This window comes from Nerophis lumbriciformis, linkage group LG17 (assembly GCF_033978685.3).
Source record: "Nerophis lumbriciformis linkage group LG17, RoL_Nlum_v2.1, whole genome shotgun sequence".
Classification (NCBI taxonomy): domain Eukaryota; kingdom Metazoa; phylum Chordata; class Actinopteri; order Syngnathiformes; family Syngnathidae; genus Nerophis; species Nerophis lumbriciformis.
Genome location: NC_084564.2, coordinates 6,623,385 through 6,643,690, shown reverse-complemented (window position 1 = coordinate 6,643,690; position 20,306 = coordinate 6,623,385). Strand labels below are relative to the sequence as shown.

The window sequence follows — 20,306 nt, the reverse complement described above, 5'->3', positions numbered from 1 at the left end:
CTTCATGCTTCCTGCTGCTGACCTGCTCTATGGAGATGGAGATTTCAAGTTCCAACAGGACTTGGCGCCTGCACACAGCGCAAAATCTACCCGTGCCTGGTTTACAGACCATGGTATTTCTGTTCTAAATTGGCCCGCCAACTCCCCTGACCTTAGCCCCGTAGAAAATCTGTGGGGTATTGTGAAAAGGAAGATGCAGAATGCCAGACCCAAAAACGCAGAAGAGTTGAAGGCCACTATCAGAGCAACCTGGGCTCTCATAACACCTGAGCAGTGCCAGAAACTCATCGACTCCATGCCACGCCGCATTAACGCAGTAATTGAGGCAAAAGGAGCTCCAACCAAGTATTGAGTATTGTACATGCTCATATTTTTCATTTTCATACTTTTCAGTTGGCCAACATTTCTAAAAATCCCTTTTTTGTATTAGCCTTAAGTAATATTCTAATTTTGTGACACACGGAATTTTGGATTTTCATTTGTTGCCACTTCAAATCATCAAAATTAAATGAAATAAACATTTGAATGCATCAGTCTGTGTGCAATGAATAAATATAATGTACAAGTTACACCTTTTGAATGCAATTACTGAAATAAATCAAGTTTTTCAAAATATTCTAATTTACTGGCTTTTACCTGTATATCCTGATACATTTTTCGGTGAAAGTATACTTTTAAAGATATTAATGTTTGAGCGAAATTCAGTGAAACTGAAGTGAAGGACAACTGTACTGTAGACAGGGTATTAACAGCACAGAAAAAAACTGTTTAAGTAGCACAGAATAGATAAATATTATTTCTACGTAAAATAAATAACATAGCTGTGCAAATAATACAAAGTGTATCAAACTCATAAAAAAATTGCAGGCACTTTTTAATTCCCAGTCGATGATGCAATGGGCTGTCACATGTACGGTTCTGGTCAGCGCCAAGTAAGTGACTTGACTTAATTGTGCGGCTATGATCTTCCTCATGTTGGCATACATTTTTGGCAGCATTTCTCGTGCAAAATATGCCCGGCTTGGCAACTTGAGAACAGTTTTGATTTGGGCTTACATGGTAAACAACTCAAACGAATGTTTTATCCAGACGCATACATTTGTCCAAATGTGGCCAAATAGACTCATTGTGGGTTTCCTGGATGTCGTCTACATCGCTAAAAGAAAAATCTAAAGAAGAGAATCCCTCTGCCATCTTCCACTAGTTTTTTTAATATATAAATCGCCCGCTTGAATATTCCCTCTTCTCTTCTACGACTCTCTCGTCGTCATTTGGGATGTCTGTTGTGATTTCCCCTCCTGGTTCCATGACCCGCCCTATCTTGCCTCTGATTGGCCTGTCCCTAATGTTTTGCCTTAATCTTAACCAATCGTGACTCATCATAGTAAACAACCAACCAATCATGGATGTTCTTATACGTGCAAGCACGTCTTGGAAAGAGGAAAGGGTGGGGTTTAGTAGCCCATGAGAGGGAGTGGGGAGCGGGAGAGAATCAAGGACAACAACAAATAAGCGGTGTTTGGTCATTTAATTGTGAACTAATTTATATTGATATTACGATATTTTCTTAATTCATATCTTGTTTAAAAATATATCGATATATCTTACAAACTCGATATATCGCCCAGCCCTAATTCTGATACCAGTGAGATGGACCGATACCAATCACATGTATTAACTGTACATTTTTTCAAATAAGAATCAATTTGTAACCTGTTTTAAAAATATTTAATTATAATTATTATACCAAATACATTGTGAGAATCGGTTTCAATCGATTCTTAATCGAATCGTCACCGCAGGAATCGGATCAAATCTTAAGGTTCCCAAAGATTCACACCCTTGTCTACTACTCTTTTAAATCCTTTGGTTTTTGCCCTCAAAGTCATCCTGTGTCCAGGGAATTATTCCCTGAGTTAGTAAACATGAACAAAAACAACAAAATATTTAAAAACTTTCATGTACAATAACGTCAACTTGATCATTCTAGTATTGATCATATACTGATACTGCCTTTGCAAAATACATTACTAGGGGTGTAACAATTTGTTTTAACTTCGATTCGATATTTGTGGTTGTTACTATCCGAAACGATTCATTGACTTGAAATTGACTCTCACTTTTTAGCAAAAAACATCAAACCGTGTGAAATAAATAGTGGATACTATACATACAGTACAGGCCATAAGTTTGGACACACCTTCTCATTTTAATGCGTTTTCTTTATTTTCATGACTATACTATTGTAGATTGTCACTGAAGGCATCAAAACTATGACACCTGTGAAGTGAAAACCATTTCAGGTGACTACCTCTTGAAGCTCATCGAGAGAATGCCATGAGTGTGCAAAGCAGTAATCAGAGCAAAGGGTGGCTATTTTGAAGAAACTAGAATATAAAACATCCATCCATTTTCTACCGCTTGTCCCTTTCGAGGTCGCGGGGGGTGCTGGAGCCTATCTCAACTGCATTCGGGTGGAAGGCGGCGTACACCCTGGACAAGTCGCCACCTCATCACAGGGCCAACACAGATAGACAGACAACATTCACACTCACATTCACACACTAGGGCCAATTTAGTGTTGCCATTCAGTTATTTGACCTTTTTTTGTTAAGTACATAACTCCACATGTTCATTCATAGTTTTGATGCTTTCAGTGACAATCTACAATGTAAATTGTCATGAAAATAAAGAAAACACATTGAAGAGAAGGTTAAATAAATGATAAATGGGTTATACTTGTATAGCGCTTTTCTACCTTCAAGGTACGGTACTCAAAGCGCTTTGACAGTATTTCTACATTCACCCATTCACACACACATTCACACACTGATGGCGGGAGCTGCCATGCAAGGCGCTAACCAGCAGCCATCAGGAGCAAGGGGTGAAGTGTCTTGCCCAAGGACACAACGGACGTGACTAGGCTGGTAGAAGGTGGGGATTGAACCAGTAACCAGCAACCCTCTGATTGCTGGCACAGCCAATCTATCAACTTCGCCATGCTGTCCCCAGGTTGTGTCCAAACTTTTGGCCTGTACTGTATATTTCTATTATTTCTTGTAAGGGTATTATGTATAAATGAATTATGGATACAAATTACAAACAAACAAGTAAACAACAATTAATGGGCAATGTATTCACATCTTATGTCAATAAAGTGCAACCAACAATTTTGGGTAAATTAACAAGAGCAACACTTTTCTGCTCACATTTTCAACATTCATGCAATTTTCAATAAAAGTACATTAACCAACATTTTAACAGTGGATTTACCTGCTAAATAAAGTTCCCCCGCACCCTGCCATGCGACTTATACTCCAGTGCGACTTATATATGCTTTTTCCCTTCTTTATTATGCATTTTCGGCCGGTGCGACTTATACTCCGGAGCGACTTATACTCCGAAAAATACGGTACTTAAAATTTAGAAATATAAATCGATCTATCGATCAATTGGGGCGGTATAGCTCGGTTGGTAGAGCGACCGTGCCAGCAACTTGCGGGTTCCAGGTTCGATCACCGCTTCAGTCATCCTAGTTACTGCAGTTGTGTCCTTTGGCAAGACACTTTACCCACCTGCTCCCAGTGCCACCCACACTGGTTTAAATGTAACTTAGATATTGGGTTTCACCATGTAAAAGTGCTTTGAGTCACTAGAGAAAAGTGCTATATAAATATAATTCACTTCACTTCACTTCAATTGTTGTAACCCTAGACATCACCGATTTATGGATGGATGGGCTCCCCTTTAGTGTCGCGTACTCCTGGCCGACTTACCAACAAGAGTTGTCGTAATATTATCCTCTCTATTTACTCTTATTAATCCACTTGTTAATTTCCTGTTAGTAAATGCTTACTTTCTGCAGTAACTCATTCCTCAAACTTTACTAAGCTCTTATTTCAAGCTAGTTTAGTAACTAGCATACTGAGTAGCAGGCCTTGCTCACTCAGTGCTCAACATGTTTAGCCTCGTCCTCCAGTGATAATGATACATGATCATGATACGTTACGTGTACAAATTTATATGCCTATTTCAAAAGGCCACGGCCCCCTGACACTCCTTCTCAACTGTCTATGCGACGTCAAGGCTTGGTTAGCCCAGAATTTTTTAATAATGAATGAGGGAAAAACGGAAATTTTAGTGTTTGGTCCGGCCCTCACTGACTTGGGACCATTGCAAAATTATGTGCGTCCCAAAGTCACCAGCCTTGGCGTCACTATAGACAGCGATTTTAAACTTGACAAACAAGTCAATGGCGTTTTAAAATCGTGTTTTTATCATCTTTGTCTTTTAGCAAAGGTAAAACCGTTTTTATCTTTTAACCTTTTTGAACAAGTCGTGCATGCTTTTATTTCAAGTCGCCTGGACTACTGCAATGCACTTTATGCTGGCATTAGCCAAAAAGCTCTCTCCCGGTTGCAGTTAGTCCAGAATGCGGCAGTACGACTTTTAACAGGGGCCAGGAGACGCCAGCATATAACCCCAATCCTTGAGAGTTTGCACTGGCTCCCTGTTCATTTTAGAATTGATTTTAAAACCTTGCTGTTTGTTTTTAAAGCTTTACATGGACTGGCACCTCAGTATATCTCGGACCTCATCCAAACTTACAATCCTGTGCGCGCTCTGAGGTCCGAGAGCCAGCTCCAGCTCGTGGTGTCCAAGACGAGACTTAAAACCAGGGGAGACAGGGCCTTCTCTGTGGTCGGCCCTAAGCTCTGGAACACTCTGCCCCTCCATGTTCGAACTGCTCCCACAGTGGAGTGTTTTAAGTCTCGTCTTAAGACCCACTTTTATTCTCTGGCTTTTAACACTACGTGAGTTGTGTGGTCCTCTGTTGTCCTCTGTGTTTTTAAAATTTTGCTTTTTGCTTTCTATTTACTGTTTTAATTGGTTTTACCCTTTGAAATTGTTTTTAATCACATTTATTTTATATTGTTTTTAATTGTGTTTAATATTGTTGTGCAGCACTTTGGAAACATTTTGTTGTTTAAATGTGCTATATAAATAAAGTGGATTGGATTGGATTAGATACTAAGAAATGCAGTTTATTTGCCGCAATAAAGGTGAAGGTTATTAACTTAGGGTAAGGGCTCCACAATGTGTATGGGGATAATACAGTTGGCTGCTAGCTGACCAAAAATCAAAAGTGTCTGGCAGAGGGGAACAGCGTTTGTGATCGACAATCAAAAGCACTAATCGGCAATGGCGATCACATACTGTTTTCACGAAAATGGTACGATACTGATAGGTGGCGCATCACTAGTATCAACATGTTTTAGAGCATGTATTTCAAAAATGTGCCCTGCCCCTCTCCTGTCTACCAACACAGCGTATCAAGCCACTCCAGAAAAGCCTGAAGTCCAAGTCACGGTGTCCGAACCAGAGTACACACCTGCAGAATCCCAGGACAAGCCGCCATCGTCTGACCTCGCGCCATCAGAGGTGTCTGACTCCGTCCCCCTGGAGGTCAGCGAAGACAGTCAGGATCCGCCCGCCACCGACTTACAAGGTAAAGACCCCAAGTCCTAACCTGATGTACTAGTCCAGGGGTGTCAAACTTGTTTTTATTGAGGGCCACATCACAGTTACGGCTGCCCCCCGGAGGACCATTATGAATATATATGAATATAAATGTGTACAGTCGTCCATTGCCACATCACACTTCAAATATCGCGCTTTCACCACATCACAGATTTTTTTGTTTTTTAAGCATATTTTTGCCCTAAATCAACCATTTTCAAGCATAAAAATGGCCAAATTAACTAAAATATCATTATTTTAGTGGTATTGGCCACTGGATGAGACCAAACCAATCAGATCAGTGACGACACTGATGACTGGATTAAAGAGTGTAAAAGTGACTAAAGGGTGTTAATTCATGTCTAGAGGCTCTCATAATGCGGAACATTTCAATCAATCAATCAATCAATGTTTATTTATATAGCCCTATATCACAAGTGTCTCAAAGGGCTGCACAAGCCACAACGACATCCTCGGTACAGAGCCCACATAAGGGCAAGGAAAAACTCACCCCAGTGGGACGTCGATGTGAATGACTATGAGAAACCTTGGAGAGGACCGCATATGTGGGTAACCCTCCCCCCTCTAGGGAGACCGAATGCAATGGATGTCGAGTGGTTCTAACATAATATTGTGAAAGTACAGTCCATAGTGGATCCAGCATAACAGTAAGAGTCCAGTCCACAGTGGGGTCAGCAGGAAACCATCCCGAGCGGAGACGGGTCAGCAGCGCAGAGATGTTCCCAACCGATACACAGGCGAGCGGTCCACCCCGGGTCCCGACCCCGGACAGCCAGCACCCCATCCATGGCCACCGGACCAGAGTGTCTCCCCTTCCACAGGGATAGGGGGGAGCAGAGGAGAAAAGAAAAGAAACGGCAGATCAACTGGTCTAAAAAAGAGGGGGCTATTCAAAGGCTAGAGTATACAATTGAGTTTTAAGATGGGACTTAAATGTTTCTACTGAGGTAGCATCTCTAACTGTTACCGGGAGGGCATTCCATAGTACTGGAGCCCCAATAGAAAACGCTCTATAGCCCGCAGACTTTTTTTGGGTTCTGGGAATCACTAATAAGCCGGAGTTCTTTGAACGCAGATTTCTTGCCGGGACATATGGTACAATACAATCAGCAAGATAGGATGGAGCTAGACCGTGTAGTATTTTATACGTAAGTAGTAAAACCTTAAAGTCGCATCTTAAGTGCACAGGAAGCCAGTGCAGGTGAGCCAGTATAGGCGTAATATGATCAAACTTTCTTGTTCTTGTCAAAAGTCTAGCAGCCGCATTTTGTACCAATTGTAATCTTTTAATGCTAGACATAGGGAGACCCAAAAATAATACATTACAGTAATCAAGACGAGACGTAACGAACGCATGAATAATGATCTCAGCGTCGCTAGTGGACAAAATGGAACGAATTTTAGCGATATTACGGAGATGAAAGAAGGCCGTTTTAGAGTAAACATTTGTATGCTCTAGCTATGAAAATATTAGATTCATAATTAAGGATTCCTACTTTACAGAAATTCACTTATCGTGGTCATGTCGGGAACCAGTCAACAGCGATAAACAAGTGATTATTACTGTAATCGCCTCATAATACTATGACACAGTTGTCTATCCGATTATTATATTTTCTTACCAGCAAATTGATGGATAATTTGCTTTGAAATCAAAAGTCAAGTTGACAAGCAGATATTTAGGGTTTTTGATATTTGGAATATCTTGCATTCATATTTATTTGTATTGTTGTGACACGTAGAAGGGGTAGTATTATCAAAGCTCTGCTTCTTCCTACTCCATCTCAGACATGTTGAGTTGTGTAATTGTGAGCATGAGATGTGATCCATGTCTGAAATAAACTCAAATAAAAATATGTAATTGCATCCGGTACAGTTTTTCTGTCAAATGGAAAGAACAAATACATTTAGTAAGAAAAGATAAAGTACTTTATTGACGCATATTATTTCCAGGCTTTTGCGAGCCCTGTAAAAAATGAGGTGGCGGCCCAGATTTGGCCCCCGAACCTTGAGCTTGACACCTGTGAACTAGTCTGTTCAGTCCTGGCTGGGGAAAGAGTTGTCGCGGTAAAGTGACAACAGTCTGAGTTTGTCGTCTGATGGCAGACAAAGCTGACAATCCGCCAACGCCGCCCGCCGTCCTGGTGACCCAGCCCAGCACCACCGAAGCGGGAGACGAAGACGACGATGCGACCGACGATGCGACCGACGATGCAACCGACGATTCTACCGACGATGACGTTGGCGTCACCGATGCCACAGCCACATCAGAGATGTCCTCCAAACAGCCAACCTCAGGTTTGCCACTGATGAATGACACTTTGATACTCTTCATGGCTGCCATGTTTTTTGTTTATGCGAGGCAGGCAAAAGTATAGAGGACCTCGGTCGCTGATGTTGGACCTGTTCTTCTGCACCAAACTCGTCCAAGCATGTCTTTACAGACCTTGACTTGTGCACTGGGAACAGAAAGGGGCCTTTTCCAAAGTGTTCCCATAAAATTGGAAACATACAATTGTCCAAAATGTCATTGTGAGGTAAAAATAACTAGTCGAACCTTATTGATTGAGTCCATTAAAGCAGGGTTTCTTAACCTTTTTGACCCCGGGGCCCACTCAAATATTAACAATGAATTAGTAATCTTACTCTTGATTTGAATCTTATTTAATAATTATATCTAACCTACTTACAGTTTAATATTGTCAAATGATATGAGGGAATTTGTTAATCACAAATATTAATAGCAAGGCTTAGGAGCAGGTTGATCACAAAAATAAATAATTATACTGAAAAAGAAGAGACTCAAAAAAACTGATGAAAAATATATTTACATACAATCATGCAGTGCTAAATTAAATAAATTCTAATTAAATTGATAATAAATAATAATAATATATATCAACGAAACTGTCAATAAAGTGAAATAAATTATATTTATATTATGCTTTTCTCTAGTGACTCAAAGCGCTTTACGTAGTGAAACCCATTATATTAGTTACATATAAACCAGTGTGTAGCACTGGGACCAAGGTGGTTAAAGTGTCTTGCCCAAGGACACAACGGGAGTGACTAGGATGGCGGAAGCGGGGATCGAACCTGGAACCCTCAGGTTGCTGGCACGGTCGCTCTACCAACCGAGCTTCACCGCTTTAGTCATCATTTTTGCGCTTAAGGAACTTCTCCATGACTTTAGCTCCCGACTAATTCTGTTTGATGTTGTCATTACTGCCACAAGTGGTGGGAAAGTGTATTACAACTAAGTACCCGGACCACAGCTGAGAAACAAACATTTTTGGCAGCCCTCTAGGGGGCACTGGTGGCCCGACAATGGGCCTCGGCTCTATGGTTAAACAAAACACGGAATTAAAGTGTGTCCATATTCTTCAAGACGTGTGCAGAGACGTGGCCTGGTGGAGGTCTCATATCGCCACGGTGACGCAGTCGTTCTCGTTCTGGTCACGTTTTCTTCTAAACAAAAGTGACAAAGTAAAGTCGCTCGAGGTGGTCAATTGTCACATGATCTGTTTTTCAGCTCGGCTCATTTAGCGACCGCAACTAGCACTCAGCTCGTAGCTGTGGTGGCATCACTTTGGCTAATGGCTGAGTTGACAATCTGTCACAGCAAAAAGCGCTGCTTCCACTTCCACATTAAAAGCTAACCATTGAGTCATTGATTGATGGAAATGGTACCGATGTGTCAAAGTGTGCTGTGGTAGCGCTAAAAAGCACGGGTCACATGGCCTCACCAGCTCGTGAGCTGGTGTCAGGGTGGGGTCGAGCAGGGAGGGTGCGGGAAACCAGAGAGAGGAGAGGCGCAATTAGGTTTTTGACAGGAAACGAGCTGCTGGAATAATGATGGAGGAGATAAAGTGCTGAAGTCTGATCTGATTAGGTCTCATGATGCTCCTCAGATCCACATGAAGACACAGCGCACAAAACACCAAACTAGGGCTGGGCGATTATATGATCGTGATTAATTTGCGTTTGATCACGGTGATCAGCTGTTAGCATTTTTACCCCGATCAAACATGGCGGAAATGTCTGTTAGAACAGTGTTTCTTAACCATTGTTTGGCCGCCAAAAAATGTGGTTTCTCAGCTGTGGGTCGTATGGTCGCAGTATTACTCAGTTGTAACACACTATTCCACCACTTGTGGCAGTTCTCCATCCATCCAGCCATTTACCATTTGAAAGTGTTTAGTAAATGTTAACATGAAATAGAAGTCTTATGGCAGTGGTTCTTAACCTGGGTTCGATCGAACCCTAGGGGTTCAGTGAGTCGGCCTCAGGGGTTCGGTGGAGCCTCCGCCGTGGAGGTCAAGACACACCCGACTCATCGTGTAAATAAAAACTTCTCCCCATCGTCGTAATATGTATACGGCAACAGCAGAAGTCACACTGGTTTTCAGGTGTGTAATTTGTTGTGAGTTCATGCACTGTGTTGGTTTTGTTCTTTGAAAAAGGTGATGTTCATGCATGGTTCATTTTGAGCACCAGTAAAAAAACATATAACTTTGTCTTGAATTTGAAAAAAATAATAATAATAATAATTTTTCACTAAAGAAGGGTTCGGTGAATGCACATACAGTGGGGCAAAAAAAGTATTTAGTCAGCCACCAATTGTGCAAGTTCTCCCACTTAAAATGATGACAGAGGTCTGTAATTTTCATCATAGGTACACTTCAACTGTGAGAGACAGAATGTGAAAAAAAAATCCAGGAATTCACATTGCATGATTTTTAAAGAATTTATTTGTAAATTATGGTGGAAAATAAGTATTTGGTCAATAACAAAAATTCAACTCAATACTTTGTAATATAACCTTTGTTGGCAATAACAGAGGTCAAACGATTACTATAGGTCTTTACCAGGTTTGCACACACAGTAGCTGGTATTTTGGCCCATTCCTCCATGCAGATCTTCTCGAGAGCAGTGATGTTTTGGGGCTGTTGCCGAGCAACACAGACTTTCAACTCCCTGCACAGATTTTCTATGGGGTTGAGGTCTGGAGACTGGCTAGGCCACTCCAGGACTTTCAAATGCTTCTTACAGAGCCACTCCTTCGTTGCCCGGGCGGTGTGTTTGGGATCATTGTCATGCTGGAAGAACCAGCCACGTTTCATCTTCAAAGCTTTCACTGATGGAAGGAGGTTTTGGCTCAAAATCTCACGATACATGGCCCCATTCATTCTTTCCTTAACACGAATCAGTCGGCCTGTCCCCTTAGCAGAAAAACAGCCCCAAAGCATGATGTTTCCACCCCCATGCTTCACAGTAGGTATGGTGTTCTTGGGATGCAACTCAGTATTCTTCCTCCTCCAAACATGCCGAGTTGAGTTTATACCAAAAAGTTCTATTTTGGTTTCATCTGACCACATGACATTCTCCCAATCCTCTGCTGTATCATCCATGTGCTCTCTGGCAAACTTCAGACGGGCCTGGACATACACTGGCTTAAGCAGGGGGACACGTCTGGCACTGCAGGATTTGATTCCCTGTCGGCGTAGTGTGTTACTGATGGTAACCTTTGTTACTTTGGTCCCAGCTCTCTGCAGGTTATTCACCAGGTCCCCCCGTGTGGTTCTGGGATTTTTGCTCACCGTTCTCATGATCATTTTGACCCCACGGGATGAGATCTTGCGTGGAGCCCCAGATCGAGGGAGATTATCAGTGGTCTTGTATGTCTTCCATTTTCTGATAATTGCTCCCACAGTTGATTTTTTCACACCAAGCTGCTTGCCTATTGTAGATTCACTCTTCACAGTCTGGTGCAGGTCTACAATTCTTTTCCTGGTGTCCTTCGACAGCTCTTTGGTCTTGGCCATAGTGGAGTTTGGAGTCTGACTGTTTGAGGCTGTGGACAGGTGTCTTTTATACAGATTACAAGTTCAAACAGGTGCCATTAATACAGGTAACAAGTGGAGGACAGAAGAGCTTCTTAAAGAAGAAGTTACAGGTCTGTGAGAGCCAAAGATTTTCCTTGTTTGAAGTGACCAAATACTTATTTTCCACCATAATTTACAAATAAATTCTTTAACATTCCTACAATGTGAATTCCTGGATTTTTTTTTTCACATTCTGTCTCTCACAGTTGAAGTGTACCTATGATGAAAATTACAGACCTCTGTCATCATTTTAAGTGGGAGAACTTGCACAATCGGTGGCTGACTAAATACTTTTTTGCCCCACTGTATGTAACCGGTGGGGTTCGGTACCTCCAACAAGGTTAAGAACCACTGTCTTATGGTATTCAGCAGAATGAAGCTTGTGATGACAAACACAATAACAAAATAACTTAGAGAGGGAATTTATATAAATTTAAACAGCATGTTTTGAGAGACAAAAAAGTTGTTCTCTTTACCCGCCCCCCCAAAACGTACCGAAAAAAGAAGCAAAACTGTGGCCCTAAAACCGAGGTACAGATTGGGTGTGGGTTATACCTGTACTGTAGCACCTCTATTAAACACAATCATAGATATGAACAAAATGACAGTTGCAGCTGTTAGCATATATTTATATAAAACTTGGCGGAAATGTCTGCTACAAGACACTGTGCTAGTAAACAGTAGGGATGCAATGGTACTCGCTAAAATCCTGCACGGGAGAATCCGCTTAAATTTTTTTATTTTATTGTGATATTAATCGTGATCGGATGATATGGAAAAAATAAATGTGATTATTTTTCTTTTTTGCCATATCGCCCAGCCCTATACCAAACACAGCCTTTCAGCCGGTCTAAGTCCAAGCGTGACGACTAGGGATGTCCGATAATGGCTTTTTGCCGATATCCGATATTCCGATATTGTCTCTTTAATTACCGATACCGATATCAACCGATACCGATATCAACTGATATATACAGTCGTGGAATTAACACATTATTATGCCTAATTTGGACAACCAGGTATGGTGAAGATAAGGTACTTTTTAAAAAAATTAATAAATTAAAAACATTTTCTTGAATAAAAAAGAAAGTAAAACAATATAAAAACAGTTCTATAGAAACTAGTAATTAATGAAAATGAGTAAAATTAACTGTTAAAAGTTAGTACTATTAGTGGACCAGCAGCACGCACAATCATGTGTGCTTACGGACTGTATCCCTTGCAGACTGTATTGATATATATTGATATATAATGTAGGAACCACAATATTAATAACAGAAAGAAACAACCCTTTTGTGTGAATGAGTGTGAATGGGGGAGGGAGTTTTTTTGGGTTGGTGCACTAATTGTAAGTGTATCTTGTGTTTTTTATGTAGATTTAATTAAAAAAAATAAAAATAAAATAAAACAATACCGATAATAAAAAAAACAATACCGATAATTTCCGATATTACATTTTAACGCATTTAAGTTAGTTAAAGTCCCAATGATTGTCACACACACACTAGGTGTGGTGAAATTTGTCCTCTGCATTTAACCCATCCCCTTGTTCACCCCCTGGGAGGTGAGGGGAGCAGTGGGCTGCAGCTGTGCCGCGCCCGGGAATCATTTTTGGTGATTTAACCCCCAATTCCGACCCTTGATGCTGAGTGCCAAGCAGGGAGGTAACGGGTCCCATTTTTATAGTCTTTGGTATGACTCGACCGGGATTTGAACTCACAACCTACCGATCTCAGGGCGAACACTCTAACCACTAGGCCACTGAGTAGTTATCAGCCGATATTATCGGACATCTCTAGTGACGACCCCAATACCGCCGATTCTTGTTGTCTCGTGTTTTGGTTTAACTTGAACCCCAGGGTCTCAAAATGTACTTACTCGTTTTAACAATCTGCAAGTGTCCCTGGATAAAGTAACATTTTTCTTCCAGGGTTCCTATTTCGTCCTGTCTTCTTCATTCGCAGTCCATTAAAATCAACAAGCCAGGATGGCAAAGTTTTACCTGTCACAAGTAAATGAATATACGGAAACCACTGGTTGAATGTTGACTCGTCATTAACAGGCTGAAGCTGCCAGCGACGCTTGCTCGCTCGCTCCTGAAGATGACGACGTCGCCGGAGTGATGTCATACACTCGCCAACAAAAGACGAGGGCGGGGCAGAGCCTCGGGGCAGCCATGCTCAGCCGTCACTCGTCCTGTCTGCAGGAGTTGGGCGCCTCCTCGAGCACCCTGCTGCGTCACGTCTCACACTTGCTGTCCACCCGCGCAGACAAGGTAGAAGATTTGGCAACTTTACAAATAAAGCCGAGCTGCTGGAATCAGCCGACCACACAACCTGTGACCACGCCCCCCGGCTCCGTCAGACGAACCAATCACAAGCCCGCCCAGTCTGCAGTGAGTGACACTCAAATTTACATGATCTTGTTTACAGTTGTTATCAGATTTTAGTGTCCGTCAGCAGATAATACACAAAAGGATCAACTATAAGCGATGTTTGTCTTGTCAATGAGCTCAGGTTAGTTGATCTTGCTGCTGCAATGCATATCAGATCTCACATCACGGCAATAATTCACACTGTGTGCGGACGTTTCAAGTTTCCATTCTGTGCATTCACCGGTCAAAGCAAGAAAACACAGCAAGTGTTGCAAAAAACTGGGACATTTTTCCTAAGCTTTCTTAAAGCGGGATCGCAACAATGGACATTTAAATGTAATCATATTCTAAGGACTCTTCGGGGTGTGAATCTTTGGGCATGTGGCGATTCACGATTTGATTTAGAATCTATTCTTGATTTAAAACGATTCTCCATTCATAATGATTCACAAAATGTGTTATTTGGTACCATATTATATAATGAAACTTTTTTTCAAAACATGTTAGAAAAGCTCCTTCTGGTTGCATGGAGATGGCCTAAAAAAAAAAAAATATGATTGTTTTTTTAATTGATTCTTGAAGATTACGAATTGATTTAGAATCGATTTTTTTGTTTGTTTGCACCCCGAGACTTAAAGTCCAAATCATGCAGTGAATAAAATACCTTTTGTCAGGGGAAAAATTTGTGTTTTTTGGTCCTGAATAACATTTTGGTAATGTTGGTTGCAGAGCAGATAAGCGTACGCATGTTTAAAGACGCCGCTCGCGGAAGACTTTGACCTTGTAGGACAGGAAGGTGGAGGACTCATTAAAAGCCTGTGACTCATCAGGGCAAGACAGGTTTTTTTTTAAATTACACCTGGCATGCTGTTGTGTTGCTGTGCACATTTGAGTGCGTTGGAGGATAAAAAGCTGCCTCGGCTCAGCACTGCGCCGAGGCTCAGCATCTGCTGCTGCGGGACATTCTGCCTCAAACTATGACCCAATCGCTGGATGTTGCGCACTTTCAGCCCCTCCTTTTGCCATCCTGCATCAAGTTTGCCAGAGAAGACTTATAGATGAACCACAGATGACGCCACTGTCTCTTCACAATAAGAGTTCATTGTGTCTTCGGCATTGATGGCATTTTTTTAAAGCCAATTTAACAGCATTTTTATGTCTTGCAACTGCAATTTAGAGCAGTTTTACAACAAGTCATCCATGATGTCCCATAATCTTTAGTACTAATCACTCAATTTAATCTTAATGAACTGGGAGCAAGTCTCCAAATCAGCCATGCATTATAAAACATTGTGGATTTATTTCTAATAGTTATTCACTTGACTTGCACCATTTCAATGTTTTTTTTTAATTCATTTTGGATATACTAAATCTGAGCTAAGTAGCATTAAATCTCATGTCTTTTTTGGCCTCCAAAATAGAACTATTTGTGGTTCAGTGTAATTGAAAGTAATAGAGATGTCTTTTGAACTGTTCTTTTAAGTGAACGAATAGAACAGATTCGCAGTTCTGACCTGTTTTTTATGCACATGCAGATGGTCAAAGGACGCAGCAGCATTTAGATTGATTTTTTTAATTGAAAAATATATATTAAGTATATCATGTATCTTTTTATTTAATTGTATTTTGATACACTTGCTTTTCTGGTATCGAAAGTACTTTAAACATACACACATTCGCATATTTATTATGTCATAATTGTTATTCCAGTTGTATTTATACTTTTTATATCCATAAGTACATTTTATGCTTACCTATTTGTGTATTTGATCTCTGTTGTTAATCATTAATCAATCAAAGTTTATTTATATAGCCCTAAATCACGAGTGTTTTAAAGGGCTGCACAAGCCACAACGACATCCTCGGCTCAGATCCCACATCAGGGCAAGGAAAAACTCAACCCAATGGAATACAATGAGAAACCTTGGAGGGGACCGCAGAAGTAGGGACACCCCACTGAAAGAAACAGCTGTTCTAAATGTGTCCACTGGATGTCGCAATAGCAATTCTTTGTAGATGACGATACATATGTACAAAATAAACCACACGATGTTAGTACATCAGTCGAGGAAAATTAAAAAACTATATAAATAACATACTGTAATTTGATTTTGATATAATTTTTTTTATCTTGATGTATTGAAAATTCACACCAATGAGTTGACTGAATTTATTCAGAAAATATAAATAATGACGAATAAAGATAAAATACTTGTTAACCTCAACATTTAAGTGTTTTAAAAAACAAACATGATTTGTCCAATTTCAGAATGTGCTTGTTCTCTTTTGAAACAAAGAAAATAATCTGAAGTTTACAAATTACAATTACAAAGTCTCCCTACTAACCCACCAGTGCCTCCATGGAAATGCCCCCCTCTACCTCAAAGAACTACTCACCCCCAAATCCTCCACACGACACCTCCGCTACGGACAGGCTAACCTCCTCCGACCTCCGAGGACAAAGCTACGAACAATGAGAGACCGGGCTTTCTGCTGCGCCGCTCCCGGTCTGTGGAACGCTCTCCCTGACCACCTGAGTGCACCACAGACTGTGGATGATTTAAAAAAAAAAAAAAAAAAAGGCTTAAAAAAACTTTTTTTTTTAATATACAGGTAAAAGCCAGTAAATTAGAATATTTTGAAAAACTTGATTTATTTCAGTAATTGCATTCAAAAGGTGTAACTTGTACATTATATTTATTCATTGCACACAGACTGATGCATTCAAATGTTTATTTCATTTAATTTTGATGATTTGAAGTGGCAACAAATGAAAATCCAAAATTCCGTGTGTCACAAAATTAGAATATTACTTAAGGCTAATACAAAAAAGGGATTTTTAGAAATGTTGGCCAACTGAAAAGTATGAAAATGAAAAATATGAGCATGTACAATACTCAATACTTGGTTGGAGCTCCTTTTGCCTCAATTACTGCGTTAATGCGGCGTGGCATGGAGTCGATGAGTTTCTGGCACTGCTCAGGTGTTATGAGAGCCCAGGTTGCTCTGATAGTGGCCTTCAACTCTTCTGCGTTTTTGGGTCTGGCATTCTGCATCTTCCTTTTCACAATACCCCACAGATTTTCTATGGGGCTAAGGTCAGGGGAGTTGGCGGGCCAATTTAGAACAGAAATACCATGGTCCGTAAACCAGGCACGGGTAGATTTTGCGCTGTGTGCAGGCGCCAAGTCCTGTTGGAACTTGAAATCTCCATCTCCATAGAGCAGGTCAGCAGCAGGAAGCATGAAGTGCTCCAAAACTTGCTGGTAGACGGCTGCGTTGACCCTGGATCTCAGGAAACAGAGTGGACCGACACCAGCAGATGACATGGCACCCCAAACCATCACTGATGGTGGAAACTTTACACTAGACTTCAGGCAACGTGGATCCTGTGCCTCTCCTGTCTTCCTCCAGACTCTGGGACCTCGATTTCCAAAGGAAATGCAAAATTTGCATGGTTGGGTGATGGTTTGGGGTGCCATGTCATCTGCTGGTGTCGGTCCACTCTGTTTCCTGAGATCCAGGGTCAACGCAGCCGTCTACCAGCAAGTTTTAGAGCACTTCATGCTTCCTGCTGCTGACCTGCTCTATGGAGATGGAGATTTCAAGTTCCAACAGGACTTGGCGCCTGCACACAGCGCAAAATCTACCCGTGCCTGGTTTACGGACCATGGTATTTCTGTTCTAAATTGGCCCGCCAACTCCCCTGACCTTAGCCCCATAGAAAATCTGTGGGGTATTGTGAAAAGGAAGATGCAGAATGCCAGACCCAAAAACGCAGAAGAGTTGAAGGCCACTATCAGAACAACCTGGGCTCTCATAACACCTGAGCAGAGCCAGAAACTCATCGACTCCATGCCACGCCGCATTAACGCAGTAATTGAGGCAAAAGGAGCTCCAACCAAGTATTGAGTATTGTACATGCTCATATTTTTCATTTTCATACTTTTCAGTTGGCCAACATTTCTAAAAATCCCTTTTTTGTATTAGCCTTAAGTAATATTCTAATTTTGTGACACACGGAATTTTGGATTTTCATTTGTTGCCACTTCAAATCATCAAAATTAAATGAAATAAACATTTGAATGCATCAGTCTGTGTGCAATGAATAAATATAATGTACAAGTTACACCTTTTGAATGCAATTACTGAAATAAATCACGTTTTTCAAAATATTCTAATTTACTGGCTTTTACCTGTATATGCATACTAGTTCTAGCTATTGGGCTGTTCCAGTTTTTATTTTCTTAAATTTTTATTATCTTTTAATTTTATTTTTTTAATACACTGTAGCACTTTGAGGTTGTTTGCTCAATGTAAAGTGTTTTTTACAAATCAAATCTATTATTATTATTATTTAAAAAATTGGCTTTATATCTAAGTTATTGTGCCGTGATTTTACCAGTCCAGCCCACTTTGGAGTAGATTTTTCTTGAAACCCCTGCTCTAATGTATTTTGAATTTACCCCATACGTTTTTGCGCTGCTTTTATTTTGAAACGCATCCCGGAAATGACTATTCCAAAGCCGCGTGGAGCTTGACAGCCGTCCTCTAGTGGGCCGATGAGAGCCTCCTTGAGTTCAGTCCTCCCGGTGTGCACAGAGGACGCGGTGTGCTCTGGACGCAGCAGGACCGGAGCCTGGCCGACTCGAGCTGCTGAGCCCCCGGACGGACCACACAGCGACGCGGGAAGGCGGGTGGGAGTCAGTGGGCTCCGTGCTGTCCCGCCACAGATGATCCCTCGCCACTCCACGGAGGACACACTGCAGGTGAAATCGGCGCTAATCACAAGATGAAAGGAGCCGACGGGGGTGCGAGTGTCACCGTGGACAAGCTGAACGGGGACCCCAAGAGGAGGCCGAGCTACCCGGGAGAGCTTCGGGCCAAACACGTCAACATGTCCGGCAAGATTTGGGTAAAAGTAGCCATGGCCATCGCTTATTTCCTCTTCGTGTCCGTGACCGCCTTCGTCCTGGTGATTTATTACGTCTTCTTCTGGGAGCCGACCAACACCACCAGCACCGCGGCGCCAAACCGCACCGACTGCGCGCCCAAATTTGGATGAGCGCGCCGTGGTGGCGAGTGATGGACGGATGGAGGAGGAGGAGGAGGAGGGGGACGTCCGGAGTTTGTTCTGGATGCTGCAGGGTGGACTAAAGAGGGGATGCACCAGCTGGACCCTCTCCTGAATTTATTGTCCTTGAAGGACCTCCATGGACCCCCTCAGGCATGACCATCAAAAGTCCTGACTCAGTATTATTCTAGTTCAACTTTATAGGAACCTCACCAGTACTCTCCCCTTTAAGAATGCTTGGAGAAGAACCCCGTAGCTTGTCTCTACAGGGATGTCTCACTCTGACGACATGTGATCTGCCTTGTCCCCTTCTTTCACTTGTTGTACTATTCAGGTATCTTCAAATGTAGCAGAAGATGTAGCTCCACAGTCTCGCTGTAAAGAGACACACACACGTAATATCCTATCAAATCTCCCATAGTATCTTTTTAGAGTCACATTCGAGCTTCAGTGCAAAACTTTGTAATGTCCAGCTCACTTCCTGTCCTCAAAGTGACTTTTGATGCTGTAGGACTGCAATGATTATAATGATAAACTATGCATTTATTCCAGTGTGTGTGATGTTCTCTTTTTGTTTTTACTTAATGCATACTTGCAGGCCCGGCCCTAACCAATCTGGCGCCCTAGGCAAGATTTTAGGTGGCGCCCCCCCCACATCGGCAGTGAACTGTATATACTCACAAGAAACCAAATAGCTTTGTCTTTGACCTTTTTTTTACTTAAAGAAAGCAAATTAACAATCAGAATAGTTAACAAGATAAAAAAAAATATGAATAAATAAATGAATGCAAAAAATGAATATATGAAATACAATATTTTTTACATACATATTGCTTAATTAACATTAATGATGTGCACTTTAACAACTAGGCTTACAACTATACCTAATGGGTGGAAAAGTGACTATTACCTGCAGGGCAAACATTAGCTAACCAGAAGGCAATAACAATGTAAACAAAAAACACCTGCTTAAAAGATCTAATACAAATGTCCCTGAGGAATGTAAGGTGGGAGTACTGTAATTACCTAACGTTACATTATTATTTTCCATAACAATTTAGCCCCCTCCACAATATTAACCCGACGTTAAAACAGAACTAGCTATTTATTGATTAGCAATTGCCGAATCATGTAACATTAGCTTAATGCTAAAAAGCCAGGTTACTATCACATTCTGTAACAGACAAATAATTTCATGTAGGCTAACGTTACCTATGCTACCTCTTGTCTTTTTCTCGTTTCTCCTCCTCTTCTTTTCTCTTTTTTCTTCCGTGGGCACCTGACAGTTTTGGCCGTTTTGACATCTTGTGTTGATTTTTTGACGTGGTGACGTCCAAAAAGAGTCTTGATACGGGAAGGGAGGGGGGGGGGGGGGGGGGGCGTGGTTAAGAGGGGAGGAGTATATTGACAGCTAGAATTCACCAAGTCAAGT

At 41.4% G+C, this 20,306-nt stretch overlaps 1 protein-coding gene across 5 annotated transcripts in view; it reads left to right on the top strand.

Moving 5' to 3' along the window:
• The window catches only part of ccdc9 (coiled-coil domain containing 9), a 50,396-nt gene extending 35,295 nt beyond the window's left edge, over positions 1-15,101 (top strand). For 2 of the 5 annotated variants that reach the window (XM_061972321.1, XM_061972323.2), the window contains 3 exons: positions 5,330-5,509; positions 7,648-7,839; positions 7,908-8,114. In XM_061972321.1, coding sequence (XP_061828305.1) covers positions 5,330-5,509; positions 7,648-7,839; positions 7,908-7,936 — 401 coding nt within the window. In that variant the 3' untranslated portion in view covers positions 7,937-8,114. Of the gene's footprint in view, positions 1-5,329; positions 5,510-7,647; positions 7,840-7,907; positions 8,116-13,488 lie in introns of those variants that run through there. The other 3 variants (XM_061972322.1, XM_061972320.1, XM_061972324.2) reach the window with 3 other exon arrangements.
• Positions 15,102-20,306: the final 5,205 nt, after the last annotated feature.